The sequence below is a fragment of the Pagrus major genome, chromosome 9 (assembly GCF_040436345.1).
Source record: "Pagrus major chromosome 9, Pma_NU_1.0".
Lineage (NCBI taxonomy): Eukaryota > Metazoa > Chordata > Actinopteri > Spariformes > Sparidae > Pagrus > Pagrus major.
This window is the reverse complement of record NC_133223.1, coordinates 24,471,963-24,496,860: the sequence shown is the minus strand read 5'-3', so window position 1 is coordinate 24,496,860 and position 24,898 is coordinate 24,471,963. Positions and strand designations below refer to the sequence as shown.

Here is a 24,898-nt window from a genome sequence, read left to right as displayed (position 1 = left end):
GTCAAAACAGGTCCTTCCTTCCCGTGCACGTCCATGCAGTGAACAGCTGATGTGGTGTTTCTCTCTGACACACAGCCGTGAAACATTTTCTCCTTGTTCTCCCAAGAATATAGCTCGACATGACTAAAGAGGAAGTCCAGGGGTAAGAGCGGTGTGAATGTTGTGCATGTCAAAACTCTCGTCTCTCAGCAGCACTTCAACTAGCATGTGCTAGCAGCAGTGCCAGCTAGCAACTAGCTAGCATTACCTGAACGTGCAGCAGATTGCATCAGCTGTCAGTTCAAGTGGAGACATCATAAAGTTGTGCCCATATGAAGAAAATGTTTAAACAGCAGCGATGTGAAGTGAAATATTAGCACTCATGCTAGCTAACTTGTGTGCAGTCGAGATTTGTGCTCTTTAACACCAGACTACGTTAAAGAATTGGTCAATTTATAATGGCCTTGCATAAGTTAAGAAGGGATTTGCAAAGATAGCTTTGTAGGTTTTTGGTAAATACAACTTTGTATATATGAAAACATGTCTGCCTCTATACTATTTAGTTATTTTCTCAAATCTGGCATGTGAATGAAATAGTGCCAAAGAGTGTTTTGCATGCATTCAGAGTGGAAGTCTGGCCCCTTATGATTCAGATAACATCTTGTATTATATCCTCCGCATATTTACTGTTTTCCTACGTGTGAATCCATACCTGATCTTCAGTTTTATGTTTTAGCCAATCCCAACCTGTCAGGTCAGGCTCATGCACATTCCTCTGCTAACTTCTGTCAGTTTTGCCTCTGGGCCAAAAGGTGTTCACCTTCATTTTAAGGTTGGAGCTTTAAACAGGAAGAAATGTTTGGGGTCAAACAAGTTATTCAAGCCACTTAGACTCACTGTGCGAATATACACTGACAAATAAACAGAAATGATATATGATGTAATGCAATGCAATATACCGGCCTTGCGATGAGGGATGCAACTTAAAAAGCACAGCATTTACAAACTCTGATACAGTAGGTGGCTGTTTGCACCTTCATAATAAACACAGAGAAGAAGAAGAAGAAGAATATTAAATATTAAATTGTCCATCTTTGTTGGCACATCTTCGCCTTTCTTACCCTCAAGTGTGCGTAAGCTACAGGTTAGGAACTTCTTTTTAAAATACATGTGGAATTATTGGTTATCTTATTGGCATCAGCAAAGGAAGGAGGTATCAGTTATTGTATGGGCTGATAAATCCTTAAGTTATTTGGGTGTTCGCTCAGTATTATGGTACTAAACTGCATTATAATAAAAGTTGTTTCTTATATTTTGTCCAGCACATTTAAACACATATTGTGAGGAAGAAAAATATTGCAAACGTATTTAGAATATAATGCAAACTAATGCAACAACACCACAAAAAGTAGCTTAAACAAGAGTGAATTGAATCGAACTCCGTCAACAACACTTAAAACTTCTTTGTTCCGCAAATGTAAGCTTTTACTGTGACATCATATTGAATTTTAATTTTATGACCTTTCAATTGTGCCGTTGCACTTCGGATGACTCGTACAAGAAGGACTGATAACGTTTTTTATGTGAAACTGCTTTATCCATTTATTGCCTTTTATGAATACGCCTGTCGGATATGATTCATCATGACATCTGTTGTTCAGTTAAGTTGGTTTACTGATAAGCTGTTCATGTTTAACTATGCAAATAATAATCATTTGTCTGCGATTAATTACATTTGCAGTGTAAAGAATGAACAACAGCAAAGATTGTTTGTAAAGTAATTTGACAGCAGATTGTAGATGTTTTGGGACAGCTGCTCCGGACAGTCAAACTGACCTCACCTCCCTGAGGGTAAAACAAATGGCTGATCCAGTTCAACAAGTAGTACATCTTTATTAATCTACTTCACACTCTGTTTCAGAGGGCTTCAGGCTCATAACAAGGCTGTAACACAGGTAGTAGTCTATGTTTTCAGGTGATTGCTTTTTCCAAAGATGCTTTGGGAAGATATTTGTCTGCAGGTTGTCGGAACAATGATAGCCTTATATTTGGCTGTGCAGGAAGTATAAAACCTGGTCTGAAGTCCTCCCTCGGAAGAAACAACATTATCTGTTGTGATTTTAGTTTCTTGTTTAGGCTTTATTGCTATTTAAAGTTGGCCTTTGGTCCTTGTTATTTCCTGTGACTGAACAGAAACAGCCCCCTTGTTGCTCATGGGCTTCCTTTAGGTCTAGACACCTGGTCATTGGGAAAACCAAACAGCACTCACTCCTTCACCTGCAATTTCAGCACACTTTTATAACAGTGGCCGGAAGTCTGATTTGGAGAAGTGCAAAGTTCAAACTGTTTATAGTATTAAGTCTGTGATCAGGAGCTTTATTGCAGCTTTATCTTTTAAAGCTGTTTGTCTTTGACCTTACTTTGTCAGTAAGCCTTGGATGCTGCCCTAATTTTTCACAGATGTAGGCCAAAATGAAAGGCAGTATTTTTTTAAGTTAACTAAATATTAAAGTAGAATTCTTGAATATTAAAATCTGCTCGAATGTCAATAGGCCTGTCATGTTAATTACTTAATCGACAAGGGTTGCAACGCTGAGAGAGTTTAATGGTACAATAACCATCTCAGAATTTATAATGGTGTCATAATAGATGCCTATACACAATTATTATTCTAATATTATCAGTTATATTTACCCTTAAAGGTGCAATATGTAAGAATTGGCCACTGTTGAACTCATACCCCAACATATAGGGGCAGCAATTCAACAGATTAGCTTACTGCTGCTAACTGTATTCTGTTTATGACTATAGCTACTGTAGCTCAGTTAGCCGTGCAGCTAGCCAGGAAGTTGGTGTTTACACTGCTAGCACAGGAACTTTGGACAACTATTATATACATGTACATGACCATGGCTGATCTCATTGTTGCCTGCTGCGTTTACTTTGATTATTGTTCTGGTTGTGTGGTTATATTTTATTTCAGTTTTTTTAGGATATTTCGATACTCAACGTTCCAGCTCAATGTCTGATTGTTCTTTCTTTTTTTTTGCTCTTGTATTTCATTTTCATCATATAAACAGAAAAAATGACAACTACAAACAAATGGACAAACGTACACACCCCACATTAAAAAAAGATCAAAAAGACAAAAACCACAAAAGGCCAGACTAGACAGAGATGATAACATAAAACACATGGCGAAGAGTGGCACACCTGGATATCAAATAACAGGGACTTCAGCCAAGAAACGGCAGAATTAAGGTGTCTAAAAATTTGTCCCCAGATCCCCTCAAGGTTTTTCGTAAAACCTATGTGTGTTGCTTCGGAGCCTCTTAAGATGTATCCCTGAGACTAGTTCCCTCGCCCATCTAGAAAAACAAGGAGTGCTGCGCTGGTAGCCTTTCATTCCTTTAGATTTATTCTCTTTGCCACAAACACACCAAACAAGAGAAGTCTGTCTGAACATTCTTAAGACCTAAAATTCAATGCTCTTTGAAAGGGTGTACTTGAATTATTACACTGATATATTATCATTGTATCAGTGGCATAAAACATTTTTATTAAATGACAATAATTTTTTATCAACAAAAGCAGTTATCCTGACAGGTCAAACTGTTCCACCGCTGCCTGTTTGTGGCTTTTTATGAAAGTTTGCAATAGTTTTAACCTGGCGTCATTCCTCTTCATTATCTGTCCTGTATATTGCGTTGAGACCTAATTGTTTCCTCTAGATAAGAGCATCCTGTTGTGTTTAGTCTGCTGTTGCTGCTCCTAACAAACTTTACCTTAAAGGCAAATGTCACATTCTTATCAGCTCACTCATTGTGTTGTGCTGTGTAGATTGGCCGTAACATTTAGCAAATAAAGACACCTTTACTTTCAGATAAGGTTGAATGTTATCATAATCGGATAATCTGTATTCTTCTGAAATTCCATAACGGATTAGAAAATACTGCTGAGACTACTGTCTTTTTTTTTTTTTTAAAGCCGTTGTGTTCATCAAGCTAATCTTACTTTCTGACATCTCTGCTCTCCAAACTCCCATCTCTCCATTTAAGCAGGCTGCTGCTGTTTTGTCTGAAATAACAATGGGATTAAAGGTAGCGAAGACTTAAAAGCTGGAGGTGGCGACGGCTCAGAATTAATTTTCCCAGGCGGTCAACAACTTCCTCGTGGGACGGAGGAGAAATAGAAGGTGGAAGTGGACTTAAATGTTTATGTTGTGTGCCTCTTCCTGTTTCAGGGCGACGGAGGAGGGGCAGCAGGGTCCGTCAAAGAAAGGCCTGAAGAAACAGCAGAAGGAAGCGGAGAAAGCTGCAAAGAAGGCTGAGAAACAGGCCAAGCTGGTCAGTGGCGTTTTTTGTTTTTTTCTGTTTTGTTGTTTGACATCCGTCGCCCCCTCTTACAGCTGTTAAGGCCCTGACGTGCGGTTATGCTGGCCATTGAGGCGTCCAGGAGGGTTGGTTAGCCACAGGGGGGGCAAGAGTATCCATTGTTTAAGTATTCCTGTCATTTTGGCTTTGTTTATGTCCACCCAAACAAAGTGCTATTTTCTTCTACACTGACTGCACGACATGGTATGCAGTCGCATGAGCTGTATGTCAAGAGAGACATTAAACATTACACAGTAAGGCTCAGACTCACTACAGTGTTCTTGCACATCAGAAAGTCTTGTGGACAGTTGTGTCTGACACTTGTACTCTCTTTAGTAACAACATGTTTGTCCTCTGACCTTTTATTGGGTCAGTTTTTGACAGATTTATCAACACCATAACACCATAACTAAAGTGGAGTATAATTTTGGTCCTTTCACACATTAAACGTCCTTGAAAAATTCCTTCATGACCTCATCTCGACAGACTCAACAAAGCCACCAACCACTAACAGTGTTTGCAAACTGAGGACTATGTTTCTTCATATCCAACAAAGCATGTGGATCAGTGCCAAAGACTGCCACATTACAAAAGGAGTGCCACATTTTTAAGTGACGGCAGAGCTGGCATCTGCGTTTCACTGCCACAGATGCCACTGGTTTTGGATGTTTTTGAGCTTTTGTACATTTTTTGAAGTACATCTGATCTCTTCTGTCCTGACTGATGCCAAAGCCCAACTCAGGGTTTCTTGTGTTACCAAGCATATACCGGTGGTCTGTTTCTCTAAAATTAATGCAACTTTTTTCTCTTGGCATAAAAATCATTGGGATCATTCTCATGGGAGCTGTCACTGTGAAACAAAACATCCGAACATCCATTGTGCTTGTGCATATAGACATTGTTCTGGATATCACGTTCCAACAATGATCATTCTGTACAATTATGTTTATGCTGTAGTATAACCGGTAGACTGACTTTCTATGGTAAACCGTTATCTGATCAGATGCTGTATTTGCTATCCTGAGGGGAAAGGTTTCATCCTAAAGGGAGAATTGCAACATTTTATGTGACAGTCCAGTCGATGTTGATGGTTAATGTCGTCAATTAAAGCAAGAAAGCTGATTTCTGACACCAGCTCCATCAATTGAAGTGTACGGTGACATAGTTGGTGTTTAGGAAGAACTACAGTGCTAGAACTCAATAAGAAAACTTGCTCTCTTAGTTAATAAACTAGCTCTATTTCCAACATCAAAATTGGCATCCCAAAATATGAGTGCAGAGAACTTCTTTGCTTTGCAATGTTGTGCAAGTTAGTCAGTCAGAAGCTCCCGTGTAATGTAACCTGGTACTCAGGGCACTGCTGGCACAGCTCAGCAAACAAGACAACTCTGCTTTCTGGGTCAATAATGTGGTGGCGTCGCTTTTAGTACACATTTCTACAGCTCATCTAACCTCTTTTCTCTCTTTTCCCTCACAAACCACCAGCAACCTGCTAGCGTAACGTTAATCAGCCTCCCCATTTAACATCTGTCCTATATTTATCATGTAAAAACAAATTTTCCTTTGTTACGTTCTCGTTAAAGTATATATATTTTTTAAATATCAGCTTACTGCGATGGCAACACATCCGGTTACACAGTAATGGCGTACTACTGCTTTCAAATTAAAATGTATTATTTCTGCAGCCCAGTTGCTAATGTTTCCCTGATGCCCAGTTAGCTTAACATTGTCAGTGCTGGAATTGGTATCTCTGCATTCATAAATTCTTTCTCAGGCTGCCCCTTCATGCAAAATCTGCAGGATAAGTGTTAGGAAATTTGTCTCCATTGTTAGAATCATAGTCATTTAGCTCTGCACTGGCGTATCCAAGACTAATAAGTCACCAGGTGTATTGGTGTATCGTGATTCAAGTGGCTTTTATAGGTGAACGCAGCAAAGTTCTTTCTCTAGTCAGCATGTTTCATGGAAGAAGCAGATGTGTCACTGTTTAATACGCCGGCTATTGCTGCCGATATCCGGGCGATGTGGAAAGCATTGCCTAGGGGAAGACCTGAAAGCTGAGTTGAATGTTTATTGAGCGTGTGTTAGCCGTGTTATTTGCCGTTGTGCACTTTTTGTGCTGACACTTGTTACTTTAGTGGCTCCGGTGCGGCTCGTCGGCTTCATGGCTATAGAAGGTCTATATTCAGTTGATCATGAACTGCAATATCATCCATCATGTGACTGGATTATCATATCGAGGATGGGCGATTCCAATTCACTCCGCCGCCACCAGCCATTTCCACACACCAATATCAATTTGCATAGAAAATGGAATTGTGACTTTGCCAAGACTCGATCTCATCGCACTCTGGGAGTCATTTGCCTGGAAGTCAGTGCAGAGATAAAGAATCTGTCCACTTACGCCGTTTCTATTACAAAGCAATATCTCCTGCTGCCATTACTCATTGTCTATGATGTGTTTGAGCAATGTGTAGAAGAGCTGTGCATTCCAGGGATCTGAGGCTTGTCTCGAGGACTGAGATATGATTTATTAATTTTATTCAAATCCCTGATAGCACAAGATGAAAACACAATTTACATGACTGCTGTAGCAAAACGTTTTAAGTTGCTCCATTTGAAGTTGAATGGTTCTGAACATATTTTTTTGTGTGTGTTTGAATTTAATAGATGGTCCTGTTGTTGTTATTGTGTTGTTATTTCTTGGGAATTTGCAATGCCCTTTAAACCCTCGTCGCCTCTGTGTGTTTCAGGCTGCCGAACAACAAAGCACAGAAGAAGATGTAAGTATCCCCTCCAGATCACAGCACTCATCCCCCAGTCCCCCTGCCTTCCTGTCTGACTTTGATTCTACCTCAGCTTTCACACCTTTGCAACAGTTTGTATGCAAATACCTGCACGCTGAACTCTGTTTTATGTTCAACAGTTTCCTCCTAAGATGGTGATAAGCATCATTATCTGTTCTGTCTGTCTTTTATCTCAGGCGTAGTAGACAGACTGACGCTTATGAAGTCAAAATGGTAGAGTTGAGAACAATGGAGACTAAATGTTCATACGCTAAAAGATTCCATGTTTTTATTGTTCCAGGACTTTGCCAAGGACCGATATGGTGTGCCGGCTATGGTCCAGTCCCAACAAAAACTGGGTGAGTATGAAAGCTACTTCCCTTCCTCATTAGTCAACCAAACAGCCTCTTTTGCTAAAAAATACAGAAAATAATAGATGATGAAGATTAAAGATTTGCCTTTACTTTGATGTGACTATATGTGACCATATAGAGCCATTTCATTGTCACATGAGGTGATATTTGGTAATTTAAAAGTAATTAGATATAGTTCAATTGGGTAGAATTAACATCTGGCCTGCCCTCATCTCTTCACATTGGACTGATCGATCCTCCAGATGTTTTTTTTTTAAAGAATATATCATTATCTGCCTGCTGTCCGTGTTGCCACTCTCTTTTCCAAACACACAATGTCAGCGTAGTGAAAAATTGATATGCACTTCGGAAGAATATCTGTCTGTTGCAAAGTGTGAAAGTGTGAAAAAAAAAATCACACAATAAGATGAGGCAGTACATGCTCAAAAGACTTCCTTTGGTTTAAACCGAGCACCTTGTTTTGATATCATTTCCAGGTACCAGTGTCGAGCTCTTTTCTCATCCTTTTTAAAAAAAAAAAATCTGTGCATCGTGTTATTCACAATTTCCTGCCAGTCACTTTCTGATTACCAGAAATGGAAGTTGCCACCAGAAAACAATGTCTTTCATTTCTATGTATTTGACTTTCTTTTCTCTGAGATGGTAGTTAATCTTACAGTCAAGATCAGGGTCAGGTAGCTGACATGCACTCCCTCCCTCATCTTTTAGTTTAAGATAAGCGCTTTTTATACAGAGATTCTACAAAACTACCGCAACGAATACTCGATTACACTGGCTTTGCTTTTTTTAACACCGAACCAAACAACCGCAGCATAATGCTGCCCCAGTGTGTGTTTTCAAATGGCCGTAGAGGCATTATGGGTAACACAACAGTGCCTCTGACAGCGTTTGTCCTTTCCCAGCTTCTTACCCTTTTGACACAGACGTCAATTCAGCTCTGTCACTACCACCACTTTGGGCTTAAAGGCGGAACAACAACACCATGGGAAACATTGGGAAACCCATGTTGAACATTGATATTTTGGTACAAATGGTTAAACAATCCACCTTAAAGGTCCCATATTGTGAAGAGTGAGATTCAGATGTTTAGGTTATGATGAAAAAAGTCTGGCATCCTCAAATGGAGAACGTGCAGCAACTCTCAAATTATATGTGTTGATACAAGATGACATTCTATACCAGGACTTCTCAGGTAACCTTTAGTCTGGCTGTCAAAAGTTACAGACAACAAGATTTGGAAATGATAACCATCGCAAAGAAATTGTTTTTTTGGTCTCCTCTGTCGTCACGATCTCAGCAGTGATAATTGCTGTAACTAATAGTGTGCGATAACTCCCGGTTGAACAAGACAGCAGGCGGACCTGTTGAGGTCGTCCATCTGTCTGGATGCTCTTTCAGCTCCAGTGGCAGCAAACAAAGTGGGGCCTCCCTCACCTGCATGCCAAGCCCAGCCATTGGGACGGGAGGGGGGTGTTTGGAGGGTTGGAGGGTGAGGGCTTTCATGTGGGTTGACGCAGAGCTCTGAGCCAAAAGGGCGGCTCTGTTTTCCCTGGCGTAGTCTGGCTGTCTCCTCCGTGTGCTCGCTGATAATAAGGCGAAAGCATGCCTCTGAGTGACACAGGTGAAACTAGAGTCAATTTGTCATATAGCCCACAGAGAATGGCTGAGTTAGACAGCTTTTCAGCAGGCCTCCTAGTGTGTCTTATTTATTAGGCACGTCTGTAATTTGAGCATTTTATTGTGTGTACGTCTTTACACGCACATGCATGCTTATTCACATTTCTTTCTGCCCTTGGGAGTGTGCAGGGGGGAGACGTGAGGAAAGAGAGGCATTAAGATCCTTTGAAGTAATATTTTTTTGTGTCTGTCTGTCTCTGTGTGTCTGTGTGTGTGTGTGTGAGCCAGACAGGGCGTTGGTTCGGGTCCAAGACCTCACTCCTGACAAAGCTGACCAGCTGATTTGGCTCCGTGCCCGAGTCCACACCAGCAGAGCCAAAGGTGAGATCACCCCACGCCCCGTCTTTGTTCACCTTTTCCAGCTTCTTTTGTGTCGAAAGACACAAACAGCAGAGATGAGATGACCTCTGTGCTAATCCCTGGTGTGCTATAGCGAAATGTCGAAAACGTCTGCCCTTGGGCCAGTTCTCCACGTCACTCCTTTCTCTTCAAGTCCAAATCAAAGCAATACCGGTTCCTTTTGACTTTCTTTTAGATTTCCCATGACCTAGATGACTGACATCTTCAGGCTGATCAACACTGAAAAGCTTAAACTACAAAAAGAAAACAGGCAGCTTTTATTGTGAAAATACATACCAAACTGTACCCTTGTATAAACTGACTTCCCCCATTTCTCTACAGTATACTCCTCAGTGGGATTGCAAAGCAGTTTTTTTTTTTCTTCCATTCCTTCCATGTTAAACAGAGTTTGACAACCTGAGGGTGTTTTTGATATCATTGTCAGACGAGCATGTCACTGCCAACTGGAAGCTCAGATAACCTGTGTTTGTTGGGTTCGAGCTACTGGCAACAGTGAAGCTGCTCTGTTTGAACACAATGAACCCACTCAGCTCTGCCAGATTATTTAAACTCTGCGTGAAACATCAAGACTTTTTGCTAGTTTGTGATTACAAATCAAATGAGGTCTGGATGATTTATTTTTCTCGCCATTTCCCTTCGAGATGACTTCCAGAGTCAAGAGTTGCTTCCCTTCCACTCTTGTCTTCATTCTCTCTGCTCGCTGTAAGGATGTCCGTGTGAGCAGAATAACATCCTGATTTGCTCCGGGATGAGGTGCATCTGTTGGTGGGATTGTGGCGTTGCTATTATCTCCACCACCCACCCCCCTCCTTCTCACAGGCAACAAACATCAAAGTACCTGGGTGGTCCGACTGTCTACTACCCTGGGTTTTTTTTGTTGGCTAACATGTTTACACTCTTTCTAGGTGTGTGTGTTTGTTAGGAAGGTAGCAATCACCCTTTCTCCACTCAATGCTCTTCAAAGAGAATACTCTGTTCACAAATGTTTGACACTTTACCTGTAGATGACAAGATCCTTACATCCAAGTCACACACACCGAACGTACACTGCCTCAGAAAGAGTGTCCGATCCTTTAAAGTGTCATACGTGTTAAGCTTGGATAAACAAGAAGTTAACAGCCCGGCACGATGTATTGTTGTTGTTTTGTTTTCAGGGAAGCAATGCTTCTTGGTCCTGCGTCAACAGCAGTTCAACGTGCAGGCTCTGGTCGCAGTGGGAGATCGTGCCAGCAAGCAGATGGTCAAGTTTGCCGCAAAGTGAGTACCGAGACTGCTCTTCCTGTCAGAGAGGGTGCAAACAATGGTGGGAAAATCCTGGGACCTAATAGTCCGCCGATCCATTTTCACACATTCTGAGTGAGGTGGAGGGGCGGGGGAATCAATCATTTTTCACTCGACAACAAAAGCTGGCTGTTAACGGGGTGGAATACAGCAGTGTTTTAATGGAGCAGTTCCTGTCGAGATGGCAGATACAGCAGCTTGGATCAGAGGAGGAAGAAATACTTAAGAGCCAAGCATCATTAGTCATGTTAGCAGCCAAGTTTTAGCCCACTTCTGGTCGTCTATGAATGAACATGACTATTGGCGGATGTGCACCTTATTAAAAGGGTTACAAGGGGGAGGAATGATAATACTTCCACTTTTGATGTTAACAAGGGGGCTCGTATGTGTTCTATATTTGGACTTAAAACCCACATCAGAAACATTTCTGACATATGTCATCATCGTGTAATTTACTGAAACATACAGAGCATTCATATGACACAGATGTTTGGAAGCATCTTTTTCGAGCACTGCCCTTGTTTGATGAATTAAACATATTTGTAAATGGGGAAGACCTTAATTATCACGTGTTACTTAACTGGCAACTCCTTAGATATTGCTAAATTAGCAAAGGGTAACACCCACAGCTGTAATCTGCCAGACTGAAATGGCAGATGTGACATTGTATAATAAACTTAAGCAATGCAGAGATTGCAGCTGTGTCTAAAACGAGCCTCCCATTAAGTTGCAGCTATCGTCGCCTTACAGCCTCATAGAAAATGATTAAGACTGAAGACGCAACAAGTGCAGACTGTTGCGTACTCCCAGAGAATCTTACGAAAAACTGAAAAGAAGTCAGTTTGATTAAAACTGTTAACTAAACGGCACATGTCTGACATAACGGTGTCAGAAGTCTTGTATTGTTAATGACAGTTGCCTCATACCCACCGTTGAGGACACTGTGGGTTGACCATTAAGGCCCTGACACACCAAACTGACATCAAAGAACTAGCTGCGACAAAGGCTGACTGTTGCATCACCTCATGTCCTCTGTGTCTCGGCCTAAAAGCTGCACTTAAACACACCGCAAAGACTGCAGCAGATTGCCAACTAGCTAGTACATTCTACACCTGCATGTAAGGGAAATACTTCTCTGCTGATATACAAACCGTTGATATGATTAAGCAGCATTTTTTGACACCACTCTCACTAATTTAGCTACTTCTAATCGAGATTATTTCTGATAAAAAGTTGCAAATGTCTCTGGTGATTAAGAAGAAACCACACTAAATGAGTGCAGTTATAGATACGGCAGCAACGGGCTCAAGGGACTTTCCCTGTCTCTTTTTTCGTGCACTGACTCACTGACTCACTCACTGACGACCCTGACAATGCCCGACAGCTTACCGACGGCCTGATGCGTGCAGGCCTTCAGCTTTGTTACATACAAATGTGCTAGATTGACTTGACTTGGTTTGACTCTGCACCACAGCTCAACCGCTGCTGTTTTGCTGCAGCGCTGTTTACCATTGCTCTGTGCAACGGTTGTTGGTAGCTGACCACTTACTGCTCAAAAAACAGAGACTGGATGTTAAAATGGATCTTGAAGAGAAGGAAGAAGCTACTATTTGCCTTCTGAATAATGATGAAGCCTTTCTGACATCACCAAAGAGCCAGAGACGGTCAATCTCCAACGTGACAAAACTAGGCACATTTAAACTGATAATGGAAAAGCAAATCAACAAGGCGTGGTTTGACTTGACGTGGCCAAATGTGCCAATGGAAAAGCCATTCTTCCCTTCTCATTTGCCCTGATCAGTTAGGATTCAGCAGCAGAAGTATATTTTCCAGAATTTAAAAAAAGGATATGTCAGATAGCATCTACAGCAAATGACAAAATAAATATTTCTGTAATTCATGCATGCGTACAAGCAGCACATCCAGACTTAATGAACGTAAATAATGAATGATGGAGTTTATGTACACACCTGCCTGAGTTATATGTAAACAAGTCGGAGCTGCTAAATGTTTGATGAACGCCCAAGTGTGCATAAATTACCATTTTACACACATTCATTATACTCATGTTTCATAAATGAGACCCGAGGAGCCTCTTGGTAGGTTGTTGCAGTATGTTGAGTTGTTTACGGGAAACAAAATCCAGACTTAAAACTATATTTTCTAATGAGGGCGAGGTCACCGCTGCTCAGACCCAAGTCTTGACCTCTGCTGAGCACACTGACCCCGACTTTGTTAGTGGTGTCAGAATGCTCTGACCGGGCCGTAGTTCCTCTAAGTCACTCAGCTGAGCTGCTCCCAGTCGTCATTGAGATTCAGCTTCAGTATCTGTTCTCCTGCAGTGCTTTGTAGCTGCAGAAAGGGCACTAAACACGGGGATAGAAAGAATCGGTGATCTCAAACTGCATGTTGTCTAATATTGAAGAAAGGTTTGCTATATGCCACAGGATATTGTGTTTAGGACATCGCTCACATTTCATTATATTTTTGTAACTGTAGGATGGTGCCGCAATGGTGTGGTTGGGCAGTTAGATTGTTGTGCAATACACTGCCACCTGACAGCAGAGCAAGTGAAAGTAATGACACGGTTGCTAAGATAACATAGTCTTTACATCAAAACAAAAAAAAAAACAAAGTCTTGCAGCAGTGTAACATACAAGTTAATTTCTGGGCATTTCCTGCTCAGATCAGAATGTGTTTTTTAAATCTAAATGTTGAAGAACAGGTGGCATTACCACTTCCTGTGGTTTTCTGGCTCACGTCTAGTTTCACACTCTTTGGCGTGATGATTGACAAGCCGAGTAAGACCCTGGATTACAACTAAATCCCCTCATAATCATGCCGAGGGCAGTGATGACATTGCTGGGGAAGTCTCCTTTCACACATTGTATGTCCAAGTCATCCTCCTCTCACTCACACAATTTAATTAAGTGATCTTTAGGCTCTACAGCTCAAGTACACCATGAGTGCCAAGTGGAAAGCTGAATGGAAGTCTGAACTCGGCTGATGTAATGACTTGGTACTGGAATAACAATGTCGGATCCTTGTGTGCTGTGAAGTTTGTAGGTTTAATTCGAGACTCTATCACCTGACTCAGTCTGGGCCTTTTAAAGAATCGCTGATTTGGATGACACATGTTCGAAATAATAATAGCATGGCCTTAACTGTGTTTGAGTATATCCCTTTTCAGTAAGTGTGGCAGCTCCACCACAGCATAAAAGACGAGCTGTAAGTAGTTTAACTGGTTGACTGACCCGTATTTCTCACTTTCCTCTACTGTAATGTTACTGGGATTTCTGGCTCCCCTCAGACACAATGGAAGTAAATGATTGATGACTCATGACTGCTGCTCACTTCATTTAGAAAACAAATTTTTAAAAAAGACTCGGCAGCAACGTTTCTCTTCGGAAACAGTTTCTTTCCTCGCACATGATATCAAAGTGTAGCAGTCTTCAGGATAATGCAAGGTTGAATGAGATCTCACATTCTGAAGACAATGTTTGACACTGGAGCCCGACTGATACTCGATTTTTGGGGCCCAGTGACAATTCTGATATAAGGAAGTAAATATTCCAATATCGGTACATCGGCAGAGAGACGCATTTTTTGCAATGATCCCTCAAATGACGTTATCCAACACTTGTGACAAAGACATGTGGGAGGCAGGAGGAGGAGGGAGGAGGTAGGAGTTTAATAATAAACTTTATTGTCTAAAGTAACGTCAGTGCTCCAAAACAGTAAGCCTATATGGGTATTTAATGATCATAAATGATCCTAAGCATCATTTCTGGATTTTAATCCAAAAGAAAAAACTGAAACAGTGGTGCAATATTGGTGCATATTTGCCAACATATACACAGGTACCAATATGTCTGAAATGCCAATATCCGCATGTATTAGTCGAGCTCTATTTGACTGATTGTAGATGACCGGATCGGTAAAAACATCCTCCATGCGTAGGATCTTTCACTTTTTGAATTTGGAAAACCTTATCTAGTTAGTTCTACTTGCCTGTTACATTATTTAGTGATGCATTAGCAGCTGACGTAATGGCCATATGTGTCTTTCATGGCCAGAGTATGGGTTTAGAATTGTTTCAGTTTTTGTTCAGATAACAGAGGTTAGTCTAGCATCTCTAGTTATAGTAGAATTGGGTATTCCCAGTGGTATTTAACCCAGGTTAAACCCAATTTATGATGAGAGCCATGGCTGGTCAGCGTGTTGACCCATAAATTCCAGGGCCAAGCTTTGCTTTCACACTGAACCAACTCAGTAACACAGGCTCTCTTATTTTTTCTTTCTAAGTCGTATTTTTCATCTCCATGTGATATTGTCAACTCTCAGTCTGGAGTTAATCAATCTGTTTCCCTCAGTGTGCGCTGTCTGTGTTGCCGCAAGCCTCCGGGCCATGCAGCGGAGGTTATTAATGCAGGGATTTATTTATCCAACTGATCTCCTACTAGAAGGGAAGGACTATGGCGGCAGCTGTCATGGGGCTGAAGGGACAGCAGTACCCCAGTGTTCAGTCCCTCATTACTGCTTTTTAATGAGGAGGAGTGAAGGATTGCAGCAGGTTTCCCATCTGGCCACACGCTGCACGACAGTCGGTGTTGTTTCTCATATCTCTGATGATACTGTGGGTTTCAGTGGAAGCTGGTGCATGATTTAGAAAACCTGTGGCGACACAATTAAAAATGGGTTCCCCTCGCATGCTGTAGTTTACTTTCGGTAGAGTGCAGAATAGGGGAATTCTTGCCCCCGCTCTCAACTTCATAGTTTTTGGTGTAGAAGTGGGTACTTCCCAGCGCTCGTAAAAAGATGCAAGCTGCAACCCTGTTTTCTCAAGACTCTACAACAACAATAAAGACTCTTTAACTCACTCGCTTCTTTTTATTTACTTCTCCTTCGTGACTGTTTTAAAATGGGAATTCAAACTATGTGATGATGCACATTAATCTGCCTTGAGGTCAGTATAACTGTAGGGTCAACTCAAGCCTTTAATATATCTCTAAAACAGTTTGATGTCATCAGACACAGAGATCTTTTTAAAAAGCAAAAGGTAAAATGAGCTCCTTTTTAAAAGATAATGTGGTGATGGGAATCATGTTATGGTCCCAAGCAATGACTGGGTAAAAGATGTGGACATAGCTTCACAAACTGAAAAGTGAAGTCAGTGCCGAAGTGCCTTAATCCTGCATTCTTCCTTATATCCAGTAGGAGGTTTCTCCATTAGTTTCACAATGTCCAACCATATAGAAGTCTATGAGAAAATGTGCTTAGTTCTCACTTGATTTATTGCCTCAGTAAACAGTTTCCTCAGGATTTTATGGTCTCGAATGCTAGATTAAAGTCTTCTTCAACGCAGCATGATGTTCATTTTGTAAATTATAGTCCCATTTGGAGTAAAAGGGACGATGAGGCGGGGTATGCTTTAGGACGTGGTTTTATGATCGACATGTCACTACCATGGTAACCTGTCAATTAGGATAGACGTGCAGCAATACTAACTGTCAGATCCACCCCTCTGTCCCTCCCAGCTCCACCCTCTTGTACAAATATGTGCTGCATTCCAATTGCATACTTTTTCTTTTTATGTGTAATGCAGCTGCTGAATTGCATACTGTTTCCTGCAGTATACATACAGTTGAGTAGGGCGGGGTATCGTGAAAAAGATTTCAGTACTGATACCTTGACTTTGATACTGGTTCCTTAACAATACTTTTTTCGATACTCACCGGTACAGGGGCACTTCAGTCAGTGCCAAAAAAGTATTGAAGCGTGATACCCAGCCCTACAATTGGGACATACTACTTCTTCATAACATTGTGTCTTGAACTTTGACCCTGTACATTTGTCACTTTCTATAGCACGAAACAGGAAGTAAAAAGAAAAAGTATGCAGCCAATGAGCTGTCATCTGCCTGAGCTCTCACAGCAGCTTAGTCAACATGATGTATCTTTTGCTTCTCAGAGGATTGTGGGTCGGAATAGCCAGATAAGTTTGCTGGCTTGCGTACTATAACACACAACCATATGGCATACTATGATATACTATGTATTGGGCCATACTAAATACTTATCTTACATTCAAAATAGTATGCAAGCATGCATCTTGGGAAGTAGCCTTGGTCACTTCTGGCTCCAAATGCCAAACTCAAGACTTCAAAATGGTTGTCCACAAACCAAAAGGGTTAACTCACAGTAGCAACATCTACTCCCTATATAGTCTATAGTCTTATATAAATTGTGGTGTGATGGTGCATTTTTTTTTGTGCCATTACATAACAGACGACCAAATTTGTCAAAAGTAGGCTGTCTGGAAACATTTTCTACCCTGCTGCAACGTGTTAATCTGAGCCTAATGAAAGTCGACGTGTGTTAAGCAGAAAAAACGGTTTTGATATGAACACCACAAGCCCGTGTGGTCTCTCTACTTGGCCTTTCCCCCCCAGTTAGCAAAAGTGGTTGCAGCAGGTATATTTTTAGGATGTGGTGTAATATGTAGAAGTTAGAAAAAAAAAAAAAAAAGGTGCTTGCTGTCACCCCAGCCCACTAACCCCGAATCATCCACCTATATCCCACACTTCCCCCCTCCACTTCACACCATGAAAAATGAAAGCTCTCGCCTGTGAGCATCAGTCACAGTTTAATGGAAATATTGTTCTCACGCAGTTGGCCGCCCACACAGATGAGTTTGTTTTCTAAGTGTGATCTGTTTACACTCCACCCTCCCAACTGTCTCCCCCAGCATCACAAAGGAGAGCATCGTAGATGTGGAGGCGTCGGTGAGGAAAGTGGAGCAAAAGATCGAGAGCTGTTCCCAGCAGGACGTGGAGCTGCACATCGAGAGGGTGTGTATACTTTCACTGCAGTCATCAAACAGGCACACACACACACACACACACACACACAGGAATGTAAACACACACATGCACATATCAAGATAAAACGCACAAATATGTACATTTTGCCTGCGAACACACACATATGCGCCCAGACGAAGGATAATCCATGATTCACATCATTCAAGCAGGTGAGAACACATCTTCGCATATAGCAACTACACAGGTGTCATGAAAGTATGTAAACACCCACGCATAGTAATGTACTCTCAGCATTTAACTCTTCAGTCAACACAGAACGTAATCATTAGTTACCCCAAAACATCACATTTATGGTCCTGTTTACACCTGGCATTACCACGTTGTCATCAGATGCACACAATATGCAAATAAACACGTTCAGTATTTCTGTTTACAAACACCAAATTGTTGTTTTAACCTGGATTTAAGGAATTTACTTTTAATCAGACCACAAATGAGACATTGATAAGGTTGGAAAAACGATAGATGCCGTTGGAGTCGAATATTCTGGGGACCGGGCCTCACTGATTACAGTACGAATAAAAACAGCTTTATGACTTCATTCACTGATTTGGATGACAGTGGATCATGTTATTGAGAGAGTTTTCCCTCTGATGTCGTCTGGCTGCTCTGGCACAACTTATGGAGTTTCCTAATGGACAGATAGCTTTACTTGTTAGTTAAAGGTCTAATTTTTAAGAAAGGTATTTTTGATTCTTATTCCAAATTAGTCAGACGCTGATGCTTTGGGATTGTAGGTCAGGTCGGTCATCATCATCACCCTAAAGCATCAGTATTTTACAAGTTGGGAATGAGACTCAAAAATCGACTTTCTTGCAAATTGGCCCTTTAAGTAATCGCTAACTGCTGCTAACTGTAGCTGCCGTAAGTTTGTTAGCTCAGTAAGCCATGCAGCTATCTCTCCTCTAAGCTTTATCTATCTATCTATCTGTCCACCAGGAAACTCCTTAAAGCCCCACCTCCAGTGTATTTTGGCCTTTTTATGATATAGCTATTGCTATCACTGCTAATATTCATGCTTTTGCTTATCCATGCTATCGCTAAACCATGCTAGTGATGCTAGATTGACAGTCTGGTTGTGATGGTAAGGATTACGTATGACTAACCACACACCCACTCTTTGTTTACTGAACTTGACTGATAGACAGAAAGAAAAAGTACCCGTAGGAGGGTTGAAATCACAGCGAGTTGAGGCGGAAGAGCCAGAGGACGGGTTTCATGCGTACTCCATCCATGAGAATCTTCTTGTTGTTTCACACTTTAATATCTTGCGGTTGGCATGTAAATGAGTATGCACATCAAATTATGCACAACCCCTCTGATGCTGTCTCTTAAAAAGAAGAAGATGACAAAACCCAACAACATGTACGTGATTATTTGTATCACAGAAAGCCCACTCGTTTTAGCACGTTAGCAGCAGCAGTTAGTCACTCAGCGTCTTTCACTTTGACTTCTTCATTTTATCTGTGGCCTTCTGGTACTTTCCATTGTCTGAACATCTGATGGAAACATTGGTGGTTTGTCACCCTCTGAATTTTAATGCTCTTTGTATCTTTCCCCCTCTCAGATTTTTGTCATCAGCCAGGCAGAGCCTCGTCTACCCCTGCAGTTGGAGGATGCTGTCAGGCCTGATGGTGAAGGGGAAGAGGTGAGGAATGGACAAATGTATGTATGGATGAGAGGGCATGGGCAGTGGATCCTCTCCAATGCTATTTCCTCCTGCTAATGTGAAGTATTGGCTGACACCCAGAGGCTGATCTTATCCAGTCTTTTCAATGAACCAATGAACTGTAGTTCACACCCACTGTAGGGTGTTTAGTGCCATTAGATGTGTGATTAAGTCCCTATTAAGGATCTATGTGTTGTGAAAAACCACCACCAAAAATGTAGGGACTTGGAATAGGATGAACCTCTGTGGTGGTACATTCTTAAGGTGAAACTTTTTACTGTCTGGTGAAAAGAGCCGGCATGTAATGTCAATCACATCTCTGTCTCAGCCAGATAAAAAAGAAAACTGACTTTGATTGAAAAGTTCTGACTGCAACTTTACATGTGAGAAACAGGAACTGACTCTGTGTGTGGAGAGAAAGTCCACTGTCGGTGACTCATGACGTGCATGGGCAGGTTTGGTCTATACAATATACACTGACAGCGACATGATAAACAATTAAGCCTTAATTTATCTGTATAGTTTGTATTAAAAGCTAAGTAGTAGCATATCCCTGCATGAACTTACTCTGTCCTTCATGGAGTGAAAATATCATTAGGGAGAAAAGAGATTTGTGTTTCTGGCAGACTTGAGGATTGGGTAATTAAACCAGGTTGAATTAAACAAGTTCAAGAGCAGAATGGCTCCCACTGATTAACATCACATTCACTGAATAACATCTCCGCATCTGCCTCGGCCCGCTCCGTGCAATCTGTGATTTCATCACACGCCGTTTATAAGAGCCGGCAGCCGGGGTTTAGGGAGCCTCCTGAATTCCAATTAAGGAGATTTGTGCATCGATGCTGAATCATTTGAGAGAATCGTGATTCATTTAAGAAGTCATTATTTTTCCCACCCACAGTTTAGGTGGTTATTAATGGTTATTAAACTTTGAGCCTTCTGTTTTTGGGTTGTGAATTGCTGGCTGAACAGCAAGTCATTTTGATACGAGTGACTGGTTGGTGATTCAGTTCAAGAAAGAATATTGTTTTTGGGATTTGAAATTCAGCGTTGCAAATTTGGAAACAGTGTGTAATATCGAAACTTGTACAATCATTAAAGGTCCGGTGTTTAGGTGGCATGTAGTGGTGAGGCTGCAGAGTGCAAACAATTAAACACTGCTAAAAACACAAACACAAAAAAACCATGCCAGAGTCATTGTTTGGTTGTCCGTTCTTGGCTATTGTAGAAACATGGCAGTGCAACACGGTGGAACTGCTCCATCTATAGATATAAAAAATAGGAGTTTAGCAGGAGATCTAGCTGCAGCCTCTGAAGTTGCCAGCATAAATGCTGGGTTGTATGTTTAAGTAGTCTTCCTTGGAGCACTTGATTGCAGCTTTATGATCTTTACATACGGCATACATTACATCGACCACCTCTGTTCCTTGGGAAACATAATGTTGCTTTGTTTGTCAAATGCTGAAATCTGTAATGTAAGATTATGGTATTGTGTTCTTCAGGGGAAAAAGACCTGATGACAGAGTTATTGAGCTCTTAAAGAATCTCCATTTGCTCAATTCAACATGTTTCAAACCTTTTTATTAACAGATTTAAGCCGTTGAGTCAACGGGATGTAGTGAATGAATTGCCACACCTCAACAACTGTTGATATCAATATCAAAAGTCATACTAACATATCACTTTCTACATGTATTATAAGAAAATCAATATCTGGGTCCCTACATACCAGAGACAGCTGACAGCTCGTCCGTGTTTATCCAGTAAGCCAATCTCTACAGCTGCAGCAGCAGCAGCTTCCCAGGTGTTTTCTGCTGGGATTTAACATGTCAGTCACACACTTGTCGCAGCACCTGCTCTCCCGAGAGACACAGACCTTAACAGTCCCATCTATCTGACTGTCTGCCCGTCTAACCTTTTGTCCCTCTGCATGGGGCTGTTTGGAGCAGGATGTGGCTTCGCAGGCTATTAGCTCAAACCCCAGCAGATCCTGTGAGGAAGCCTGACATCCATGACCCTGGGAGCAGTGGTTCCTTTCACGATGAAACATTTATTCTCTCATTTGTTGTTTAATTTTTTTATTTTCTCTATTACCTCACATTGCAGATGTGCATTGTTGCAGTTGACCCTGCAATAGTTGCACCAAGGAACAAAGCATCTGTATTTGTTTTACCTGCTGTAGGATCACGGTAGTCATGCAGTTCTCGGTGTTTTTAGGACAAACAGCGGATCGGTTATGGTTTACTGGCTGATAACCTTGTCTTGGCTTTGAGAGCTGACAATAGCTGATATGTGAACTTGTTTTTATATACATAAAGGGAATAGTATTGCATGTTTCCTTTTATTTTCTTCTTTCTGAGGTTCAAAATGGCTCTAAATAAGCATGAAAAGAACAGAACAGGACCCTTTGTTGAATATTTCATAGTGGGTGATGTGATCATGTTTTTTGTTTGCCCTCAGGAAGGCAGAGCCACAGTCAACCAGGACACCAAGCTGGACAACAGGGTGATTGATCTCAGGGTAAGTTGCTACCAGAAAAAAAAAAAAATGTGAATTTGTCTCGATATATCTATTCTTGCAAGTGTTCATATTTGAGTTTTGTGCATTTTTCTGGCACCATGAAAGAAGCTGGTAATTTAGATATCAATCCTTTTTTGTTAATCTCATCTCTTACATTTTATCTTAGAATACAGAAACTGAAAACAATTAGATGAGAAATGTAAATCAATTCCTGCCATTAAAGAAAAAGCAGACGACCTTTAAGCCACTGTGATTATTTTGAAGTGCAACACCAACCGCTGCTGCCCCAAAATGAAAAAAGATATTGTCTGTGATTTAGCAGGCTGATGCTATATGTCTTTTGTGGTGTGGGTGATGTGCTAAACCTATGCGAGCAGCAGTAGAGGACGAGCCACAAAGCGTGTCATTGTTTTGATCTGCAGTCTCCCACATGTGTGAGGCGGCAGGCAGGAAGGCAGTCGCACCACAGTACAGAGCCATGTAGCTCACATGCCTCACAACAACACCTGTTTCTGTAACACTGTGCTTTTTGGGCTCATGGTCGATGGTCTGTCATCAGCTTTGCACTTAAGAGCCCAGTGAAGCTATAAAGTGGTTCCCACACTGACAGACAGACACTCCAAAAGGGAACCATAAACCACCTCCAATAATAAGTTGGTTCCTAAGGAAGTCCCTTTGTAACATGACTAGCCTCAAACATGAGGTGCTCCACACTGAAAACACAATGGAAAAGGTTACTTTTAGTCATTTTAATTTAGATTGCCTTGAGCCAAATGTTCAGTCAGACATGACTAGTTAGTTAGTTGGTGTTGAGTCGAGACAAGGCATGTTCCTAACAACTGTTTTTCCTACTAAGTTGCATTGTTTGCCATGTAGACGCCAGATTTTGAAAAGCAGTCCGCTGGTCCAATATTGCACCTACTTTTTAACACTGGTTGACTCATTATAGAGAAACAAATGATAGAAATCGGCAAAGCGGAACCAGAGTTATCAACTTTTATCAAGCTTCCTCTGGAGCCACAAAGGCTCTATACTTCTTCTCCACGTGTGCAGTAGTCCTCCCCAAGACCTGTGAACTCACTCATGTGTAAAATTGGTGGAGTTACCCCTTAAGTTTAAACTTAGTCTAAACGAATAATCTACAAATAAGAAAACGCTCATGAAAAAAATCAAAATTAAGCACAATTTAATCTATAAGGTTTTTTTTCTGAAAAAAAGAGCAACATTTAATGGAAAAAACGACATTTCAGTGTAAATGATGAAAAAATACGTAATTTAAATGTTTACATGAGTAAAATAAGAACTAGAATGGCACACATTTGAGCGCATACCTCCGCCAAGGCCCAACATTCCCCTTTTATTCAATCAAGCCTGATCCAATATCAAATAAAACATATTTAAATCTGCTAGATCCAGATTTTCATCAACATCCACGCATTATTCCCTGAGAAATGAATGAAAATGTTGAAAGAAAGTTATAAAAAGTGAGAAAAATATTCTGGGCAGTCCCTTTTATCTGGATCAGCTCCAAAAGTTAATGGGGTCTATTCTGGGCCGAGACCCATCTTCCATCCAAGTTTCGTGGAAATTCGTTGAGTAGTTTTTTTGTAATCCTGCTGACAAACCAACAAACAAATGGACACGGGTGAAAACATAACCTCCTTGGCACTTAAGTGTACCACATGTTTTGCTCTTTGAATAGGCTGTTTTTCCACCAAAGCTCTTATTTTTGACTATTTCATATGCCTAAAAGTAGTGTAAAAAGGGCTGCAGGCTTGTTTTTGCATAAAAATATTAAAGAAGAAAAAGAAAACATATAACATAAATTATTCAGTGTGTTCAAACTCCTATACATCATCTTATAACCTTTCAACAGAGCCCCAAACTATGCCTGCTCTTGAAATGGTTCAACAACAGCTTTGAATATACTTTGGGTGGGACTTGAATAGGCGTTTTAGAATAACCTTACATGCAGTTCCAGGAATAAGAAGGGGTTAAGCTCACATGAGATGAAAAAGGCAATAAATCATCACCCCTAAGGAACTGGAGCAAGTTCTCCCACAACACCGCTAATTACCTGTTTAACTGATGTTTAGTAATTCAGACAAAGGCGGAGAGGCTTGACACGCAACACTCAAATAACAGTGTGCAACATTTCTACAATAGAGCATCAACTTGTTCGTGTGTTTAAAGCAGTATCAACTGTGACTGATTACTATTAAGACTAATGAAGCCCAGGAGTGAATTTTTGGGCTTCGAAATTTGCCTGTGGTGGATCATCACCACAGGCAGGTTTCAAGCCACGACTCTGTGCCACTGAGAGGTACTTAAAGTTCAGGTCTATTTCATAATGGCTCCACCAAAGGAAGTGCCAGTTTGAGAAGCAACTAAGTGCCAACCACCCACCCACCCACTTTGACACCTACTCACTCGAGACGTGCTGCAAACAAGAGGAGGGGCTTTCAAATTTTTCCATGCGGTCTTGCAGGTTTTAGATTGGTTTCCCAGCTTTACCGTGGGGCACAACCCAATGTGTGATACACGACACAAATGAGTCAGTTTTATGGTTGGCATGGTTAATTTGGTTCACTGCTTTTAAAAGATTTTTTTTGTTTCAAAGCAGGAAAATTTGACATTTTTCTCCACTTCCTCTTTTTGCAAACTATTCAGATTGGAGCTGATGGAAAAGTTTCAGCCAGACAGCCCTGAAGCATTGTCTGCAGATTAATGAGCCTGACGGTGTTCAAACATTATCATGTTCCCATTCTGCCAACTATTAGTCAGAGGAGGCCCCGTCAGGACCGGGCAGGCACTGTAGAGGGGAAAAAAGGGGAGAAATGAACCTTTTAATTAACCTGTGCGTCGTGCATTGAAAGGACCAGAGCCTGTCTTCATGAAGATGTATAATAACTGGAGTTGAAAGCCAGTAAAGCTCAATTGATGAAATCTCGTGGTCATTTGAGATGAGTCAGGCGACTGAGCATGTGAAAGCCTCA

General features: G+C 41.2%; 1 protein-coding gene across 1 annotated transcript in view; it reads left to right on the top strand.

The window, feature by feature from the left end:
• The first annotated feature begins 18 nt into the window (after nucleotides 1-18).
• dars1 (aspartyl-tRNA synthetase 1) overlaps nucleotides 19-24,898 on the top strand; it is a 36,840-nt gene continuing 11,960 nt past the window's right edge. Inside the window, exons 1-9 of the mRNA XM_073473430.1 lie at nucleotides 19-142; nucleotides 4,223-4,325; nucleotides 7,106-7,135; nucleotides 7,440-7,497; nucleotides 9,418-9,510; nucleotides 10,704-10,806; nucleotides 17,578-17,680; nucleotides 19,281-19,361; nucleotides 21,843-21,902. Of these exons, the coding sequence (XP_073329531.1) occupies nucleotides 120-142; nucleotides 4,223-4,325; nucleotides 7,106-7,135; nucleotides 7,440-7,497; nucleotides 9,418-9,510; nucleotides 10,704-10,806; nucleotides 17,578-17,680; nucleotides 19,281-19,361; nucleotides 21,843-21,902 (654 nt within the window). The 5' untranslated portion in view covers nucleotides 19-119. The remainder of the gene's footprint in view (nucleotides 143-4,222; nucleotides 4,326-7,105; nucleotides 7,136-7,439; nucleotides 7,498-9,417; nucleotides 9,511-10,703; nucleotides 10,807-17,577; nucleotides 17,681-19,280; nucleotides 19,362-21,842; nucleotides 21,903-24,898) is intronic.